The sequence below is a fragment of the Zeus faber genome, assembly GCF_960531495.2.
Source record: "Zeus faber genome assembly, chromosome: 17".
In the NCBI taxonomy this organism is placed as follows: Eukaryota; Metazoa; Chordata; class Actinopteri; order Zeiformes; family Zeidae; genus Zeus; species Zeus faber.
In genome coordinates, this window is record NC_137204.1 from 31,135,933 (window position 1) to 31,156,283 (window position 20,351).

Here is a 20,351-nt window from a genome sequence, read left to right on the forward strand (position 1 = left end):
AGTCTCTGTGGACTATGATGTTCGCAGATGACATTGTGATCTGTAGCGAGAGTAGGGAGCAGGTGGAGGACAGCCTGGAGAAGTGGAGGCAGCATTAGAGAGAAGAGCAATGAAAGTCAGCAGGAGTAAGACACAATACAAGGGCCTGAATGGGAGAGAGGGTGGAGAAAAGCTGAGAATGCAAGAAGTGGAGGTGGAGAAGGCGGAGGAGTTCAAGTATTTGGGGTCGACCATCATCAAAGCAGCCGAGAGTGCAGGAGAGGGGTGAAGAAGAGAGTACAGGCAGGGTGGAGTGGGTGGAGAAGAGTGTCCGGAGTGATCTGTGACAGAAGGGTTCCAGCCAGAGTTAAGGGGAAGGTGTAGAGGACGGTAGTGAGAGCAGCCATGTTGAACGGTTTAGAGGCGGTGGCACTGACTAAAAGGCAGGTGGATGAAGTGGAGGTGGCAGAGTTGAGGATGTGGAGGTTTTTATTGGGAGGGACAAGGATGGACAGGATTAAGAATGAGGACATTAGAGGGACAGCTCAGGTTGGACAGTTTGGTGGAAAAGTGAGAGGCAGATGATCCGCTGTGGCCACCACTAACGGGAGCAGCACAAAGAAAAAGAAGTGTGTGATTCACACCCTGAGCAGAAGGAGGCGCTGATGCAGCAATAAGCTGGAACACAAGCACCGTAAAACAAGGAGAAGAAGAAGGAACAACACACCTGTCTCCCTCCATCTCTAATTAGATCAGGTATAGATCACACCTGTCTCACTCCATCTGTAGGTAGGAGTTTGAAACAGGTGATGGAAACCGAGGAGATGGTAGTTATCATTCTCTACTGAGCAGAGGGAGCAAGTCCGGAGGAAATTAATCAGTCAGAACCAGCGTCGGACCGGCCGTCGGAGGAACGGGAGATTTCCTGAACGGCCGTCAGTGCCGCGGCCGCACTGTTGATCAGGACGTGAGTTTCTGAGCGGCCAGTGAACCACAGCGAAATGCAGAGGAAAAGAAAAGGTGCCAACAGCCAAGGATAGCGCCATGTCATGGGAAGGGCTGGATGTGTATTTGGGAACGGTACTCGTGTGGTGGGTCACTCTTTCAAAGTCCTCAAACGTTTTTCAATCCCATGGAAACCTTCAAACTAGGGCTGGGCAATATGGCCTATGAATAATATCACAATATTTTTAGGCTATATCGCGGTACGCGATATTTTAACTTGCTAAAGCACTTCATAAATGCTCAGTTTAACCCTTTGATGCGTACAATCACACCAGTATGAAGATTCTAGTCGTCTTACAACCTATGTCTGCATTAAAACATTCTTGTTTCTATTCATTCCTGGTTTCTATTTGAACCATTTAAAAAAAAAAAAGGGGAAAATCACAACCAAGGTTTATTGAACAAAACAGTATTTTATTCAAAACCAGGCCAGTGCACAGAACCATTTTGGAGTTTTTCTTTCAGATGGAAAATTAAGAAGCCCTGGTCAATTTGCTTCTGGGCAGGATGCTTTGGCATTTAATTTGGTGCGGGTGGAGATGTGGACAGGTGGAGTTTCAGGCATTCTTTGTTGTGAAGTTGTTCGGATTTCAAATGGGGACACAAATGTGTGGCACTGCTACATTTTGTGCCAATGGTTTTGCTGCATTTCTTGCAGATAACCCTTGTTCGTTCAACGTCTTCCTTGGGATTTCCAAAGCACTTCCAGACCATGGATCCAGTGCTGTTTCTTTCCACAAGCGATTCCTCCTCCTCCATCTTCTAATAGCCTTTTGCAACTCAACACACATCAGCTTGCTTTGGCACTGGACTTCTGTCGCTCTCCAGGCTCCGCTCTTTCTCTGTTCCTCCAGATACAAAAACATACGTGTCCTGGGCCAAACACACTAGCCAGGAGAGTTCTCTGGATGGGCGGGGCAGCGACAAAGGAAACGCCAAAGCCAGTCTCCTGCCGGCGGCTTCAAACAATGACCTGACAAGTTGTAGTGGATGTTGGCCATAAAGTCATTGACGACATCCCACGTAGAACAAGCCACAATTCATCGTGTGTGTGTGTGTGTGTGTGTGTGTGTGTGTGCGTACGCACGCACAGGGGTCGGCAGTTCATTTAGGCTCCTGGCCAGTTCCTTTCTTTGGTGTTGATTGGCTGGCAGACATCACAGAGTTAGCTGGCCTTAAGCTCCGTAGGCAGGTAGATGGATATTTCTAAACCAAACAAACAAACACAAGAACAAAATGTCTCCGTCACCACAAGAACACAAGGGTTTAAACGGCCCACATGAGCACGCCAGGCCAGTAGGGTGTACTATGTTAAACACCACAGAAGAACATGGGCAGCAGGCAGCGTGTTGAGCTTCTTGATCATATTCAGACACAACACTGTACGGACCCCGTTCCTAAAGCTGGACGGACGCTGATCGCCCCCGTGGAGATGGGGAGATGAACACAACCACACAAGCAAGTGTTGACGTCAGCGCTTTCATGAAGCTCTTACTCGTCCACACCAATACTTGAAAAGCTGCTTTTCCACTTAAAGTCCAGATCCTGGAAGCCGTTTTGGTATGGACCAGAGGCCAAATGCAGAGAAAATACCTTTTCTGTTTTATTGTTTTTCAACCAGTTATATATTTTGGCATATTTATTTTTTCTCCGTCGTAGGTTTTAACTCTGAGGTCTCAGATCAGCCCATTTAAAGGCTACGCTCCCAGGTCCCGTCGGGAGAATTATTGTCCATTTTAGCTTGAATTAATAATTACAATTAACGAAGGTTGTTTCATTCAAGTCGGGGGCCGCTATTTGCCGACTCCTGGTCCTGGAGCTCAGGGAGAGTCCATGAGACGGTGTAGGTCATTGGAGGCAGTCAAGTAGCTGGGAGACAATCTAGGAGGTAGGATGCAGTCCAGGAGACGTTCTAGGAGCTTTCCTAAACAACAGTTCCACATTGGACTGCACACACTGTCAGTCTGATTGTTCAACCAGCAGTGATGAGATGAATAGAAACATGGAGATGGGAGCTTAGTGACATTACTCTCACTGACCTTAACATCTACTCATTGATGTCCTCTGTTGTTTGTTCATTCAGTAAATGTTGCTGCCGTGAGCCAACGTAACCTGAAATCTCATCTGAAGGAGAAGTTCCAGTGTTTGTTTGAGGGAATCGCTAAAGCAGGACAACCAACACTTCTGAAGCAGATGTACACAGAGCTCTACATCACAGAGGGAGGGGCTGAGGAGGTCAACCAGGAACATGAGGTCAGACTGATTGAAGCAGCTTCCAGGAAAACAGTGACAGAAGAAACAGTCATCAAATGTCAAGACATCTTTAAATCCTTACCTGGACAAGACCAACCAATCAGAACACTGATGACAACGGGCGTGGCCGGCATTGGTAAAACAGTGTTGACACACAAGTTCACTCTGGACTGGGCTGAAGACAACGCCAACCAGGACATACACTTCACCTTCCCATTCACTTTCAGAGAGCTGAACTTACTGAAAGGGAAACAGTTCAGTTTGGTGGAACTTGTTCATCACTTCTTTCTTGAAACCAAAGAATCAGGAATCTGCAGCTACGACAACTTCACAACAAGTTGGAACAAGTTGTGTTCATCTTGGACGGTCTGGATGAGCGTCGACTTCCTCTAGACTTCCAGAACAATGAGATTTGGACTGATGTCACAGCGTCCACCTCAGTGGACGTTCTGCTGACAAACCTCATCCGGGGCAACCTGCTTCCCTCCGCTCGCCTCTGGATAACCACATGACCCGCAGCGGCCAATCAGATCCCTCCTGAGTGTGTGGACATGGTGACAGAGGTGAGGGGCTTCAGCGACCCACAGAAAGAGGAATACTTCAGGAAGAGGTTCAGAGAGGACGAGCAGGCCGACACCATCATCTCAAACATCAAGGCATCACGTAGCCTCCACATCATGTGTCACATCCCAGTCTTCTGTTGGATCACTGCTACAGTTCTGGATCACGTCCTGACAACAGCCCAGAGAGGAGAGATGCCCAAGACCCTGACTGAGATGTACATCCACTTCCTGCTGGTTCAGTCCATACAGGGGAACGTCAAGTATCGTGGAGGATCTGAGACAGATCCACGCTGGAATACAGAGAGCAAGAAGATCATTCTGTCCCTGGGAAAACTGGCCTTTGAGCAGCTGGAGAAAGGAAACCTGATCTTCTATGAAGCAGACCTGGCAGAGTGTGGCATTGATGTCAGAGCAGCCTCAGTGTACTCAGGAGTCTTCACCCAGATCTTTAAAGAGGAGTGTGGGCTTTACCAGGACAAGGTCTTCTGCTTTGTCCATCTGAGCATCCAGGAGTTTCTGGCTGCTGTTTATGTCTTTATGACATTGACCAGCACTGGTGTCAATCTGCTGTCAGAACCACAACCAACATCAAAATTCTCTCAGCTTTTTCAAAAGAAACCTGGCTAACAATCCCTCTACCAGAGTGCTGTGGACAAGGCCTTGCAGAGTGTACACCTGGACTTCCTTCGCTTCCTATTGGGCTTTTCACTGGAGACCAATCAGCTGCTCCTACGAGGTCTGCTGGAACAGACAAGAAGTACCTCAGTGACCAATCAGAAAACAGTGTTTTACATCAAGGAGATGTTCTGAGAGAATCTCTCTCCGGAAAGAAGCATCAACCTGTTCCACTGTCTGAATGAGCTGAATGACCGTTCTCTAGTGGAGGAGATCCAACATCACCTGAGCTCAGGACGTCTCTCCACAGTGAACCTCTCCCCTGCTCAGTGGTCAGCTCTGGTCTTCATCTTACTGTCATCAGAAGAGGAGCTGGAAGTGTTTGACCTGAAGAAATACTCTGCTTCAGAGGAGGCTCTTCTGAGGCTGCTGCCCGTGGTCAAAGCCTCAAACATCTTTGTAGGTGCACAGATAACATACGTATATGAACTGTACACTGTTTGACATCTGAGGAGATATTCTCAGTTAATATCTGTGTATATCTAATATCAAACTATGTATTTATCTGTGTGCATGTTGATGTGCAGGCTGAGAGGCTGTAATCTGTCAGATGATGTGAAGCTCTGGCCTCAGTTCTCAGCTCCAACTCCTCCAGTCTGAGGGAGCTGGACCTGAGCAACAATGATCTGCAGGATTCAGGAGTGAAGCTGCTCTCTGCTGCACTGGGGAGTCCACACTGTGCACTGGACACTCTCAGGTCAGTGTTACTCAACCCCCTAAACCCTAACCCTGGAACAAACTGGATCATGAATGGACATCAAATACTCATGCATTACAACTCCTCCCTGCATGTGTATACTAGTAAAATCATTTCAAATCAATATTCCATCTCAATGTGTTATGTATCTGTCTGTTGCCATAGTAACCGTCTTCCTGATGTTGACACCTGGTGCTTCATGTTGTATTTGCAGCTTGTCAGGCTGTCTGCTCACACAGGAGGGCGTGGCTTCTCTGGCCTCAGCTCTGAGCTCCAACCCGTCCCATCTGAGAGAGCTGGACCTGAGCTACAACCACCCAGGAGAGGCAGGAGTTAGGCTGCTCTCTGCTGGCCTGGAGGAGCCACGCTGGAGACTGGACACTCTCAGGTATGGAGAGACCAGCTGACACTCCCTGACAAGCTCTTCTACAAGGAGGACGCTCTACAACCATGTGGTCAATCGTACTGGGATGCTGGGGAACGTGCTTTGTCGTTAGACAGCACATATGACGATGCATCATGGGAAACGATGGATACGGAGCTTCTTAATGTCCATGTTTCCCTGATCTCGCCGTCTTCTTTCCAGGGTGGAGCACGGTGGAGGGTGGAGGCTGAAAGCAGGGCTGAGGAAGTGTAAGTGTCTGTTAAGTTTGATTCATTCCTATATCCACACAGCAGTATGGGACGTCCATCCATTCACATCCTACTGAGAATGAAGATGATGGTGGACATCGTGTCTTCATCACGCTGCTGATACATGGACAATCTGCCTGTTGATCAGTCCACAACATATGAAGCAAACAGAGATGTGACAGAGCTTTGCATAAGCAAACAGCACTGCAGCACCTCACTGGAGTGCAGCTACTTTATTATTTAGATTTTAAATGAAATAAAAGTTTTGATGAACAGGTTGTGATTCACTTTATATACTACTGTCCTGTCTTACTGTCCTGCTGTCCTGTCCTGCTGTCCTGTCCTGTCTTGCTGTCCTGCTGTCTTGCCATCCTGTCCTGCTGTCTTGCGGTCCTGTCTTATTGTCCTGCTGTCCCGTCTTACTGTCCTGCTGTCCCGTCCTGCTGCCCTGTCTTAATGTCCTTGTTAAAGGAGTTCGGTCTAACACTGAACTACTCAGGGGCCTGAGACCGGGGAAGACCTGGCTGACGCGCTCAATGTTAAAAAATGCTATGCTCACTTGATTGCCCTATGCTAAACAAAACAAACGCATGTAGACAATCTTGATGTGGAAATCCAAAGTGGTCCATTTATTCCCATACAGCACATTGTCCACAGCAGTTCCATCATCATAGCAACTAGGGGCCGCGCGCAAGCGGTCAAAAACCCTTTGCATATTTGCATAAAAACTCTCAAGGTCTCTGAAACAAACAAGTTATTGAAGTGTCACTCAAGGTCATCCTTGTGGAATGTACGTGGGCTTAAAAACATGTTTCCCCTTCAAATCAAGGTGTTTGTTTTTTTAATAAGAGCTCATATCTGATTCTAGTAAAACAATACAAGAAGCATCATTGTGGCCTGTCTTGATACACCTGACAGTGAAGGTGTTCATCAAGGAGAAAGGAATAGGCGTGGTTTGAAATATGAATAACTATTTACAGACGCTGTGGGGTGAAACCACAAGAAGCCCAATTCTCCTTTACGAGAACTGAACACATGTTTACCACCGTGGAGGCAAGCACATTCAAAGATGCAATCCTTGACACAGTGTATATGATGCACTAATGGCATGAGAAGCTGTCGGAGGCACCTAATCCAGGCTTTTTAGGGCAGGATTGTTTTGGCCCCGGACCCCCCAGCTGCTTGTTGGTATCTCCGTATCCCTGTGGAAAGTCCTGTGTTACATGACAAACTGTTGTTGTGTCTGGTTCTCCACCAGATGGTGTTCAACTCACACCGGAGCCCAACACAGCACACAGACAACTGTCTGTCTGACAACAACAGGAAGGTGATGAGGGTTGAAGAGGAGCAGCCACGCCCTGAACCGGTGTTGTGTAGAGAAGGTCTGACTGGACGCTGCCACTGGGAGGTGGAGAGGAAAGGAGGTGTTTGTATAGGAAAGACTTGGAGAGGAATCACAAGGAGAGGAGGTGGTGATGACTGCCGTCTTGAAAGGAATGACAAGTCCTGGAGTCTGTTTTGTTTGAATAATCATTACTGTCTTGTACATCAGCAGCAGAACAGTCATACATCTCAGTCCTGACGGAGTAGGAGTGTATGTACTGGTCAGATGGAACTCTATCCTTTTACTCAGTTTCCTCTGACTCACTGACTTTGGGTGTGGTCTGGTTCAGTGTGTCTCTCTCTCTAGGAGGAAGACTGCCACACAGGCTCCGCCCATTTCTGCATGGAGATCGTAAAACAACTTATGAAATATTTACGATAAAATCACAAAACTGACAAATATCACTTGAACTTTTATTTCCAATAAGACACATTTTACAATTTCTCAAACGTCGCAGATTCTACCTTTTATTTGTGTACATTTAACGGTCATCGTTCTTTCAGGATTATGAAACATTTATACATATTTAAATAAAATGATTAAAAAACAGAATGACAGGAAACACTTTCCCAAACTAAAGCAAATGAAAAGTTGGAATTTCATTTCATATTCAGGTTGTTTGTATCCAATCGTAAATAAATGGAAAATAAATGTGAAATTCCAGTTTGTTCCTGATTTGATCCTGACATGAACTAGAAAAGGATTTAAAAGGAAACTTTTCACACAAAACTTTATTTGGCAAAAACGTCGAACAAAGTCAAAAAAATGGTAAAATCCGATCGTCGAACCAATTTCCCATTTCTGTCGTCTGACTTTTTCCTCCATCTAAGGCACAGAACCTTGTTGGCGGCGACGTTTCGGTCGATCCACATTTCTTCAGGATTGTTTTTCCTGCCACGGTTTAAGGCGTCTGGGTGTCGTGATTGGTGATTTTCGAGGAAAAAATATGAACTGCTGTAAAATTGGCAGGGAGTTGAAATGCCACAGCAATATTTTAATGGTTAATTTATTTAACGTCTGCGCATCGCACAAAGAAAAGAAAGTGAAAATTCAGAAAATAATTCCGGGTGATTTATGAGTGATCGGCTCTTGTGATTGGTCGAAAAGATTTGCGATGCTTCTCGTGTTTTTCATTTCTACTTCATTAAATATTACTCATCCGTAACAATAAAAGCAAAAAGGAATAAGCTTAAGGAATAACACGTAAGCTAAACAGGCTTTGTGGCTATGTCAGGGAGCTAGTTAAGGTTATTTTCAACATACAGCATTTCTTGCTTCATTAGCACTGCTCTAGATAACATGTGCTAGCTGAACCATTTGTGGGGGGAAACCGCTAAGCTTCCGATAACAGCAACAATAGCTAATGTTAGCACAAACGGCTAACTTTGGCTACAGATGCTAGATTGTCGCTCACAGCCTGCAGACAAAAACAAACAAATAAACAAACAAATGCACGATCAGCGACAGCTAACAGGGTAGCTACTGAAAATCAGTGTCCAATGATAGCTAGCCTTGCGTCTGATTCAAAAGTTCGTAAGACGCTAGACTAGCTAGCTGGTGATCAGACACTAATCAGTTAGCTATGGTACTTCACCAGCTAGCAAGATGCTAAATTTGCTTGCTAGCTTCCACCGCGACACAACAACAAGCACAGAACGTACACAAACACTTCATGGATTTGTGCTAACAAGAAATGAGCACGATGCCCCCTAGTGGCAATGCTCTGTGATGTCCACCACCACCGCCTTGCGCCAGCTGAAGAGGAAGTAGCCGACGCCTGCGCCCGCGGCCACCGCGATGCAGAGGAAGCCGTTGTAGGTCATGAAGACTAGCATTAGCATGTAGCTTAGCGTCACCTGCAGCACGTGAAGCAGCGTCTGCAGGAGGTGGGCGGAGCTTAGCATGCGCTGCCTGTTGGAGGGGTGGAGTCAGGAGACCAATCACAGTTAACACCATGGGGCTAGTTTTTCCATTAGCATTGACATACACCTAGCATTAGCAGTAGCGTACCCCACAGTCTTGTGCGTCTCCATGAGCACTGTGCCATCACTGCCCCCCAGTGGCATGCTGTTGTAGCGCACCGTCACCTGGTTGCGTCGCAGCAGAACTTCCCGTCCGATCTTCAGCGCCTCGTACAGGACGGCCAGCAGGAAGACTGCCACACAGGCTCCGCCCATTTCTGTATCAGAGGGGGCGAGGCATTAGACAGGATGCAGCAGAGCTGCTGCGGTCTGACCAATCATGGCGCCTTCAGAACCCCAATTTGTTAATATTCATATCCGCCCCCACAGCTTCCTAATGCCCCACCCCTCTTCTCCACCAGGGCGCAGTTCCTTCAGTTCTACTCAGTTTCCTGCGGCGCCCGTCATATGGATACACACAGTTTGTTTGGTCAAGGTGTTGAATAGATATATAGCGGTGATAGTGTTTTAATATGAGCCCTGAGTGACGGGCTGAGCCACTCCTCTGCTTCAGTTCCATGCCTTACCTCCAGGTGAGTTGATGGTCAGTCCAGTGAACAGCAGCTCCACATTGGTGTAGGCCAAGTTGAAAGTCATAGCCTGGGAGACACTTAGCATATTAGCACCAGCTAATCAGCATATTAGCATGTACATAAGCGTGCTAGCCCCTCACCATGCTGCCATGCCCGTTGCCTCCTCCGTGGTTGCCGTGGTCGTTGGTGGGCGGGACTGTGGTCATGTGGTGGACATGGTCAGCATTGCTGTGGTCCATGTGTGCATGGTCCATATGGGCGTGGTCCATGTTGCTATGGAAACACGTTTAATAACTAGTTAGTAAGGAAATATGAAAGATAATAAAATACATAAAAATAAAAGTAAATATAGCTGCAGGCAGTTAACACAGGGTCCAGTTTAGTCCTTGTAGTTCCATGTTACAGTTTTTCAGGTTCTGTGAAACGCAGCACAAGTTCCAAACACCGTGGACCAATCAACAAGGATGTCTGCAGATTTCTGTTCTGTTGTTCAATTTAACTTGAGATGTGGTTAGATGTGGTGCAGGCCTCCTGGTTGATTATGCACATTTTGGTATTTTTTCCCCCTGTTTTTTTTATCACTATGTCCACCAAAAAAAAATCATTTGCAGTGATCTCCTACGGCCGCGATGCACTCGTGGATATAAAAATTTCCCTGGAAGATCAACTTTGGGACTTTTTATCCGCAGATCCAGAGTGGCCCCCGGAGATTTTACGCGCCAACGGTCTTAACAACAACAGAAACAACAACAATGGAGCCGCTGTTCCACGAGCGGGCCCACGGAGGAAGCACCGTGGTAAACCAGGCGGCATTCGGGGCAAAATGAGGACGCAAACCTTAGCGTCCACCTCTGCCAAGCATCCTTCTTACAACGTCCAGTCCCTGGAGAACAAGATGGATGAACTTCTAGCGAGGATTGAATTCCAACAACCACTGGTGTAACCCCGACAACACCAAGACTCTCTCCCGCTCCTGCTCGGAACCTGGAACAGCTGACCATCTCATGCCGTCCATTTTATCTCCACCGGGAATTCAGTACGGTCATCATTACAGCCGTTTATATCCCACCGCAAGCGAACACCGATACAGCTCTGTCGGACGTGTATGATGTGTTGTGTGGATTTCAAAACAAACATCCTGACGTGGCTGTGGTGGTGACTGGGGCCAACCTTAAAAAAGTTCTGCCTAATTTCCACCAACACATCACGTGTGGCACCAGGGGAGATAGAACTTTGGATCATTGTTACACATTTTACAAGAACGGACACAAGACGGTCTCGTTCCCTGCTTTCGGGATATCAGACGACTCCCCGATTTCGCTGGTTCCTGTTTACAAGCCGTGTATCGTACATGAACTGGTGGTGACGAGGGACGTAAAGCGGTGGCTGGACCAATCAGAGGCTGCACTTCAGGATGCTTTTACTGACGTAGAGTTCGGATATTTCCGAACCAGAAACCATGGGTCGATAAATCCATCCGTGGTGCTCTAAATGCTTGTACTGCTGCTTACGACGGTCTTGTATCCAGAAACATGGACAATTACAAAACGGCGTCGTACAACATGCGGAGGGCGGTGAAGGATAGTAAACGGACGTACAGAGAGACAGTGGAGCTACAGATGGAGCAACTGGACACCAGAGGCTTGTGGCAGGGGCTCCAGACTATTACTAACAAGAGCAGCTCCTCCCCAGTCACGAGTGTGGACGCCTCCTGAGCCAACGAACTGAACTCCTTTTATGCGTGGTTTGTGTCTGGCAACAACAACGCTAGATCGCCAGCTAATTTGAGTTACACCACTGGGAATTAGCGCGCACTCTCAGTGTCTGAGCATGACGTCAGGAGAGCTCTGATGCGGGTGAACACCAGGAAAGCTGCGGTCCCAGATGGCATATTTTGACGAGTACTGAAGACTTGTGCTAACGAGCTTGCCCTGGTGCTCACTACGATATTCAATATCTCCCTGGCTGAATCAGTGGTCCCGTGCTGCTTCAAGAGGTCCACTGTCGTTCCTGTTCCGAAGATCGCCTCTCCTGCCTGCCTGAATGACTTCCGTCCGGTGGCCCTCACCTCGTGGTCATGAAGTGTTGCGAGGTGCTGATTAAGGATTATATCTGCGCCTCCCTCCCCCGCACCTTGGACCCGCTGCAGTTTGCGTACCGGCAGAACAGATCCACGGATGAGGCGGCCTCCCAGGTACTGCACACCACGCTCACGCACCTGGATGGCCGGAAGGGGGCCTATGTGAGAATGCAGTTCATCGATTATAGTTCAGCTTTCAATACCATAGTCCCCACCAGACTCACTATCAAGCTGCGGGAGTAGGACTGAACACTCCACTGTGTGCCTGGATCCTGGACCTCCTCACAGCCTGGCCCCAGGTGATTAGGGTGAGGAGGCACATGTGCAGCTCCCTCACCCTGAACACAGGATCCCCCCAGGGCTGCGTCCTCAGCCCCCTACTGTACTCCCTGTACACACATGACTGTGTAGCCAGGTCCAGCTCCAACACCATCATCAAGTTTGCTGACGACACCGTCGTGGTGGTGGCCTGATCAACGACAACGATGAGAAGGCCTACCGCCAGGAGGTGGCTGACCTGTCACTCTGGTGCCAGGACAACAGCCTCCTCCTAAACGTCAGCAAAACTAAGGAGCTGATTGTAGACTTTAGGAGACTATTACAACCAAGGATGCATGCGCCGTTGGTGATAATGGGACTTCTGGTGACAGGACGAGCAGCTTCATGTACCTGGGAGTCCACATTACAGAGGACTTAACATGGACTATACACACACACAGACACTCTGGTGAGGAAGGCGTCTTTACCACCTCAGGCAGCTGAAGAAATTCAGGGTCTTGGTGACAATCCTCAAGTTCTTCTATTGTGGAGCGGTGGAGAGCATCCTGACAGGCAACATCACTGCCTGCTTTGTACTGTACTGCTCAGGACAGGAGGGCCCTGCAGAGGGAGGTGCGCAACGTACCACTGGAACTACCCTCCCCTCCCTGCAGGACTTAAACACCAGGAGGTGTAGTAGCAGAGCTGCAGCATCATGAAGGATCCTCATCACCCCAACAACGGACTGTTCCAGCTGCTGTGGTGGAGCAAGAGCCTCCAAGCCACACAGCGAGAACAGAGATTGAGACAGAGTTTCTACCCTCAAGCCTGTGAGAGAGAATGATGTTTTACCTGTTGAATGAGGACAACAGCCTTTTCCTGTTGACGGGGGTTTAAAACATTGCCTCTGGGTTTTTAAGGAGGCCCCCCCCCAAAGTTTATGCAAAGAGATTGTTATTTCTCTACAATGTCAATTCTAATATTGAAGAACCAGATCCCATTTCATCCTGATTCAATCTTGTATGATGATAAAGAATAACCCCAGGGGAGCTTGAAAGATCATTGTAATATTGGATCATTGGATCATTGGATATTAGTCTGCGTCTGCCACCAAACTTTGCAAGTACCTGTGAAATCACTGTTTGAAGGTAGCATCCGGGTAGACAATTGAGGGGCACATTCTGAACAATGGCCCACAACCTCTCTTTGGCATAAAGCCCTCTTCGTCAGAAATAGGTGCAGAATGATCAGAACACTGCTTTGGAGCAGCACTGAATCTTTCTCTTTATTCTGTAGAATAAATACCTTTAATATTCTCAGTTTTGTTTTCTTGTAGCGGGGAGATTAACCTCACCGACAATGCAGGAGAATTTCTTCTACAAGCCATAGAACTGTCAATGCTGACCTCACCAGGGATCCTCACTGAGACACACACATAGGCCCCACTGTCGTACTGTACTGTATGTAGTATTCTGTACTGCATACTGTATCACTGTTCTGGGTTACTGCATACTGTCCTGTATTTCTGTTCTGTTCGGTGTTACTGTATTGGATACAGGATAAAAGCGTCTGCTAAATGCAATGTAAAATGCAATGTAATATTTCTGCGCCGTACTGTTGTTTATTGTACTGTGTATCTCCACACACACTACCTCACTTTATTCATATGTATCACATACCTGTACATACATAATAGCCTATCCCATATATACATAAGTCTATTCCCTTTATCTCTATTTTGTACCCCCACTCTCTATTACTTTGAGTTATTTAATTTATTCTATATTATTCTATTTACTTACTGCATTATGTTTTAGGAATCAGTTAGCTTCAGTTAGTTAGTAAAGTAGAAATTAGGTAGCTATTGTGCTCAATCTAGAACATATTGTGCATAATCCACGGGTGCGTTGCATTGACATTTCACTGCATATATGTATGAAAGTATCTATATGTACAAAGGTATGTATATGTATGTGACGAATAACCTCTTGAATCTTGGATTTGTTCAAGTTTCAGAGTTTCCTGTAAACGCAGAATGTGTTCATTTTCAGAGTTTCCTGTAAACGCAGAATGTGTTCGTTTCAAACTAATGAAATGACAACAGTTTTTCAGTAATTTCTGCCCCAAATGTTGATGGATATTGATCAAAATGGAACAAGACGTTTTAAACTCAACATATGTGTTCTGTGGTTGTTCTATTCCACATATTTTTAGCATGAAAAAGACAGATTAGAAATAGAAAGAGGAGGTAGAGCGCAGGAGGTAGAGCGGGTCGTCCAGTAATCAGAGGGTTCCTGGTTCGATCCCCTGTTCCTCCTGGCAGCACGTCGAAGTGTCCCTGAGCAAGACACTGAACCCTGAAGTGCTCTCGATGAGCTGGTGTGCACCTTGCACGGTTGTCGCTGCCATCGACGTATGAATGTATGTGTGAATGGGTGAATGTGAGGCGTATATTGTAAAGAGCTTTGAGTGGTTCCAAGACTGGAAAAACGCTGTATAAGATGCAGTCCATTTACCATTAAAATGTATTTATCAAAATTATTCAACAGAAGCCTTTTACCCGGTCGCCATGGGGACGCAATGAGCACTTTGAGCTAATCTGAGTTTCCACTTCCTGTCAGTGGGCCAATCGGACAGCGGGAAGCATAAAAAAAGAGCTACACCCTAATCGAGTTAGGCCCCACTCCCTCCGCTCTGTGTAGGTCACAAAGTGACGTGACTGGACGGAAATCAAATTAGGTCGCCCGAGGCCTCGAGGAGAGAGAGGAAGATCATGACGTTCAAATGACTTGTACTCGGGAGGTAGCTCTGTGCTGCTCTGGAACCAGGACACTAGGGCGCTAGAAGACTAGGATGCTAAGAGAACAGGGCTGTACCACAGGTTTGAGGCTCAGGATGTAGCTCTGTGCTGCTCTGGAACGAGGACGCTAGGAGACGAGGACGTTAGAGACTAGGATTGGAGAATAGGGCTGTACCACATGTTTAAAAACTCAGGATGTAGCTCTGTGCTGCTCTGGCACCAGGACGCTAGGAGACGGTGAAACTAGGAGACAAGGGCTGTACCACAGGTTTGAGACTCAGGATTTAGCACTGTGCTGCTCTGGCACCAGGACGCTAGGGCCTAACCATAGCCGTTGGTGGAGCAACAGCAGGTCCAGTCACCCTTTGTCAGGTCTCCAGGCCCAGATGGCACTTGACTCCAGCATGGTGCCAATGGACTCACAGTCTCCGCCCTCTGGAAAACGCTGTCAGTATACCAACTTCTGCATGGTTCCCTTACTCAATTTGTTATCAAACTCTAACCCTAACCCTCTGGGAGACAATACAACCTGACCCTAACCCTCTGGAAGATGACACAAGCTAACCCTAACCCTCTGGAAGGCACTGACGCTATACCAGCTCCTACATGGTTCCCCTACTCAATCCATTACCTAACTCTAACCCTAACCCTCTGGAAGACGATACAAGCTAACCCTAATACTAGTACTTGCTTGAATGTATGTACATATGAATACCAGTACGTGCATCTATCAACAGCACACATTGAGTGCTGGGGTTTCCGGGGGGGCGGTCAGGTGGGCCCTCTACCAGTTGGGTTTGGGTCCTGGCAGCATGCCCATGGTGCCGGGTGATTTCTGGCCTGCTGTGGAGAGAACCGCGGGGAGCATTCCAGGGCCCTGTGGAGGCTGCCCGCCGTCATGAATGTAGGTTGGGGTACAAGTGGCATCCTAGCTCCCGCCTGTGGCTTCTCTGCAGCGGGTGCCGGCGAAGGTGGGGGGCCACATATCTGGCTGTCTGCAGGTGGTGGTGGGCAGGGCACTCAACTACGTGGGTAGGTGCTCAGGGCATCTGGCTGGTTGCGGTATGGCAGGCCTTGCCTTTGCACAGGGCTGGCTTGCGGGGCTGGCCTCCGGGGCGGGCAGTTTTGGTGATGTGTCGGTCTGTTGGCACGGGACCTGGCTCCATGCCCATGGTCTGTGTTTGCCGCAGGTGGTCAAGGTTCTGCACTTGTGGCACCTGTTATGCCTGCACGTGGCGGAGGGTTGTATGTGTGCACCTCAGGGGTGCAAGGTCTCCTCACGCTCTCTGGGACTGGTTTATGCTCCTCGGGGCCGGGCGTGGCAGTTGTACCATGGGCCGGGGGGGGGTCTTCTGTGGCTGCAGGGCGGAGTGCTTGGGACTTTCCTGCAGCCCTGGGGTGTCTGTTCCGCTGCAGGACTCGGGGTTGGATTCAAAGCCTTTTCCGCTGCTTGGAGGCTACAATATAATACTGACCGACCACGCACACAGTCATTTGCTGTTCCAGTTTTCTTGGACTTAATTAACTCTGTCGATACATGTTTGTTCCTATGTTTATATTTTTACAATGTTGGTTGTTTGTTTGTTTTTCCATGTACATGTTTTTTTCTCTGTTTCATAGAACATAGAACCAAACATGTAGATGGAAAAACATCCATCTACATGTTTGGTTCTATGTTTTTTCGTCTCACCCGTGGTGATTCTCCCTCTTGGAGTAGTAATGTTGATTAGTTGTTTAAAGACCCAAACATGGTAAGATGGTTCTCCAAAGAGGGGGATTGGTGGTGGTTGTGTATAATATAAAGCTGTGCTCTGCTCGGCCACAGGGCGTCCACAGGACAGAGTTATTACAGCAGTTGTTGTTGATGATTAAAGAATGAATAAAGAGTTGCATTGCAGGTTGACAAGTTCAACTCCACTTGCAGACTAACTCTGTCCTAGATGCAATGGAACAAATACTGTGTTGTGTGTCCAGCATGCTGACAGCACAGGGTGTTAAAAAAAAACAAAAAAAAACAACTAGTATGAGTTGGACTGTGTACATATAATGTGCATACACCAACTTACTGTACACTGTAGAACAGTATGACATGTCTACTTACTCTGTATGTAAAATGTACAATGACACTTGTTAAATGCAGCAACACTGAGCCCAAGATTTCCCTGAGGGGACAATAAAGTATATAACATTGAATATAGATTATCAAAATGTTAAACAGCTGATATCAATTACACATTTAAAACAAATGATTCTTATTAAAACATATTCAACTAAAGAAACATCCATAGGAAGAAAAGAGATTCTTTACCTTCGATGGAAAACGACAGAATAAGAGAAAGAGAGAGGAGGAGGGTGGGGGAGAGAGGGGGGGTGGAGGAGGGAGAGGAGGGTGGGGGAGAGAGAGGGGGGGTGGAGGAGGGAGAGGAGGGTGGGGGAGAGAGAGGGGGGGGTTGGAGGAGGGAGAGGAGGGTGGGGGGTGGATAGATAGAGGCTAGCTAGCTGATGTGGCCGGCGCAAAGGAAAACGTGGCACAGGGCGGGGTGGGACAAAACAACAAGTTATCAGTTTGTTTTTATGATTGATGGATAAAATACAGAAGAAGCAGCAAAAGATAAAGAGAATGGACTTTAACACAGAGAGAGAGAAAGACAGAGAGCGCGAGAGAGAGAAAGAGAGAGAGAGCGAGCTTGTTGTAATTGAAAGAACAAGGTGCTCTGTCCTGTCCAGCTGAGAGGACAGAACAGAGAATAAGTAACTTCTCTGTGAGAGAAGTTCACCTCATGGATGTGATCTGGATTGTGACATCAAAGACACCATCATAACGTTCAACATGGTGCGTAGAAGATTAGAGAAGAAGAGACACCTGCAGGGTGTTGAGGAGGGAAAGCGTCTCTTTATCTGCCAAATGTATGAAGTAATAGTTGATATTCATTCCACTAGAAAGATAGAACATCATTTAGAATGATTTCATGTGCTTAGTTCTTGAGAAACACGTGTTTTTCTTTCCAAATCAAGGCTGGATATCCTAACAATGACAGAGCCATCAGTGCTGAACAAATACAAAATCAAGGGCATGGTGAGCTGAAAATGGAACGGTGGCTGGAGACACGCAGACTTGTCCACAACAACCACTGGAACTGGCTTCATTCTCACCTCATGTACTTTGTTCTCAACGTGAGGAATGAACATGAAAGTGGAATTGGAATGAGTGACGACCATGTTTAAAGAAGAAGGTACCCTGCTGCTCTCATTCAACAATGGGTGATTGAACAACATGTTATTTCAACATTGGACGTCTTGAATGTTGTCTCACTCCATGGACAAAAGTTCCTTCAACAATAAATGGAAAGTCAAGTTATAAACGTCTCTTTAAAATGATGCCATGCCTGACGCACAACCCTGCGTTTGGACATCTGTTGACCCTCTAGTCTGTACCATAGAAACACGATACAAATGTTTTAGTAAAGAGTGCGATGAGTGAAGGTGTCCAACTGGAACATAACCTCTGGGATGGGCGTGTCCATCTTATTACCAACTTCTCGTCACCACGTCGTTCACCAACGATCTGGTTCTATTGTAGAATAAAGGGAACCAAGTCTCTCTCGGTGAAGAGCACTTTTTTGTTTTTACTTTATTTTACGTTGTGTTTGTTTACGTTTCTATCTCCTGCCGCCAGCAACTGTTTCCCCCTCCATATAGGAGATATCGTAAGCTCCTTCTCGGGCGGTGCCCTGGTTGAAAAGGAGGCCTGCCCTGGTCTGCCTGCGCTTTTATTTTACTATTATATATTGTGTAAAAAATACTGTTTATACCTACACAAAGGTAACCAACTATAGTACCTGTTTTATTTCGTTTTTATTGTGGAACAAACATATACACTCACTGTCCACTTTTAGGTACACCTGTTCAATTGCTTGTTAACACAAATAGCTAATGAGCCAATTACATGGCAGCAGCTCATCACATGGAGGCATGTAGACATGGTGAGGATGAGCCAATCACATGGCAGCAGCTCATGGCATGGAGGCATGTAGACATGGTGAGGATGAGCCAATCACATGGCAGCAGCTCATGGCATGGAGACATGTAGACATGGTGAGGATGAGCCAATCACATGGCAGCAGCTCATGGCATGGAGACATGTAGACATGGTGAGGTTCAAACCCAGCATCAGAACGGGGAAGAAAGGGGATTTAAGTGACTTTGAACATGGCATGGTTGTTGGTGCCAGGCGGGCTGGTCTGAGTATTTCAGAAACTGCTGACCTACTGGGATTTTCACACACACAACGATCTTGAGGGTTTACTGTGGTCGGTCCCAAAAAGAGAAAATATCCAGTGAGCGGCAGTTGTGTGGACCTCAACGAGGTCAGAGGTCAGTACAGTGCACCTGGAATACTTTCCAGGTGCACTGTATATACAGTGTGTGTGTATATTCACACACACACACACACACACTGATCCATTTCATCCATCGATCCATTTCCTCTCTGCTTGTTGCCACGGCAGGGAGGAAGGTGTGCTTCAGAACTGTCTTAGACTCAAACGTCAATAAATGCATAGCTGTCCTGCACATGGATGTGATGCTTTCGGGACAAAGTCTACAAATTCAGAACTACAATAACTAACAATAGGGCGATCACAAGGGACCGCCAAAGGTACTGTCAGTGTTTCAGGATTTGTACATTTTTCGGCAATTTAAAGAAAAAAACCATTCTCAGTCAGGGAGAATGTGGAGCAAAGACAAAAATCATTTGTTTTCGAGTTCTATACTCTTCCTCATACAGTTGAGTGACCATCTGTCTTAGAGATATAATACGTGGTGGTTGGCTTCCAAAAGCTATTTGACTCTTTCCATAACAATCTGTGACCCTTTGTCAGCTGCCTTAATTATAATATTTCTATTTGAGCGTAATATTTCTATACTTCTCAGTGTAATTCATCCTTTGTGATCAAGGCTTAGGGTCAGGCTAATAGCACGGCCTTTTGGTTCGCAGTGGGTCTGTAAATGGAATGAGGGAAGTTAGTTTCATGTTGGAAATAATAATAATAATAATAATAGAACCATTTAAATCTTCACCTGAAAACAAGCAAATCTCTTCGGTGGTTTAGGACTTGGTATAAACGTGAAGCCCTTTCCTAAAAGCTGCCTCTCAGCTTGATGCTAATGACAGATGCTCCTACACTGAGCCTGCTCCATGTTTCATTGATACAACCAGTAGCCCTGCTCCAGTTGACCGGATCCGCAGGGGAGTGGTTCCATCTCTCCCTGGAACCTAGCTAAGGAGCTAAGCTAACGCTAGCCCAGAGCTCAGAGTATCAGAGGTCAAGCTAGGCTAGGCTAAGGCTTGCACTACTTCACACACACACACACACGTACCTGGAAACGAAACTGGAAAGAAAAACTCCTACTTCCGCGTCGTTTCTTTCCTTTTCTGCTTTTTCTTATTTTTATTTTTTTTCTCGTTTAAAAAACAAGTAAAAAGTTCCCGCGACCCAACAAGGAAGCGCTGCGGGTTACTTTAACGTTA

General features: G+C 46.8%; 1 protein-coding gene and 1 pseudogene across 2 annotated transcripts; one reads left to right on the forward strand and one right to left on the reverse strand.

Moving 5' to 3' along the window:
* The first annotated feature begins 1,523 nt into the window (after positions 1-1,523).
* Positions 1,524-5,579, forward strand: LOC307243105 (NLR family CARD domain-containing protein 3-like; annotated as a pseudogene). The gene is made up of 5 exons: positions 1,524-1,533; positions 1,839-1,964; positions 3,068-4,878; positions 5,003-5,172; positions 5,387-5,579. The product of its transcript is annotated as an NLR family CARD domain-containing protein 3-like (transcript).
* Positions 5,580-7,588: 2,009 nt separating this feature from the next.
* On the reverse strand, positions 7,589-20,349 carry slc31a1 (solute carrier family 31 member 1). Its single transcript, XM_080018499.1, has 5 exons — positions 20,201-20,349; positions 9,824-9,956; positions 9,678-9,750; positions 9,200-9,368; positions 7,589-9,100 (listed from the first exon to the last, which is right to left on the reverse strand). The coding sequence occupies exons 2-5, from the start codon at positions 9,950-9,952 to the stop codon at positions 8,899-8,901; spliced, it is 573 nt and encodes a 190-aa protein (XP_079874625.1). The 5' UTR covers positions 9,953-9,956; positions 20,201-20,349; the 3' UTR covers positions 7,589-8,898.
* Between the last annotated feature and the right edge of the window lie 2 nt (positions 20,350-20,351).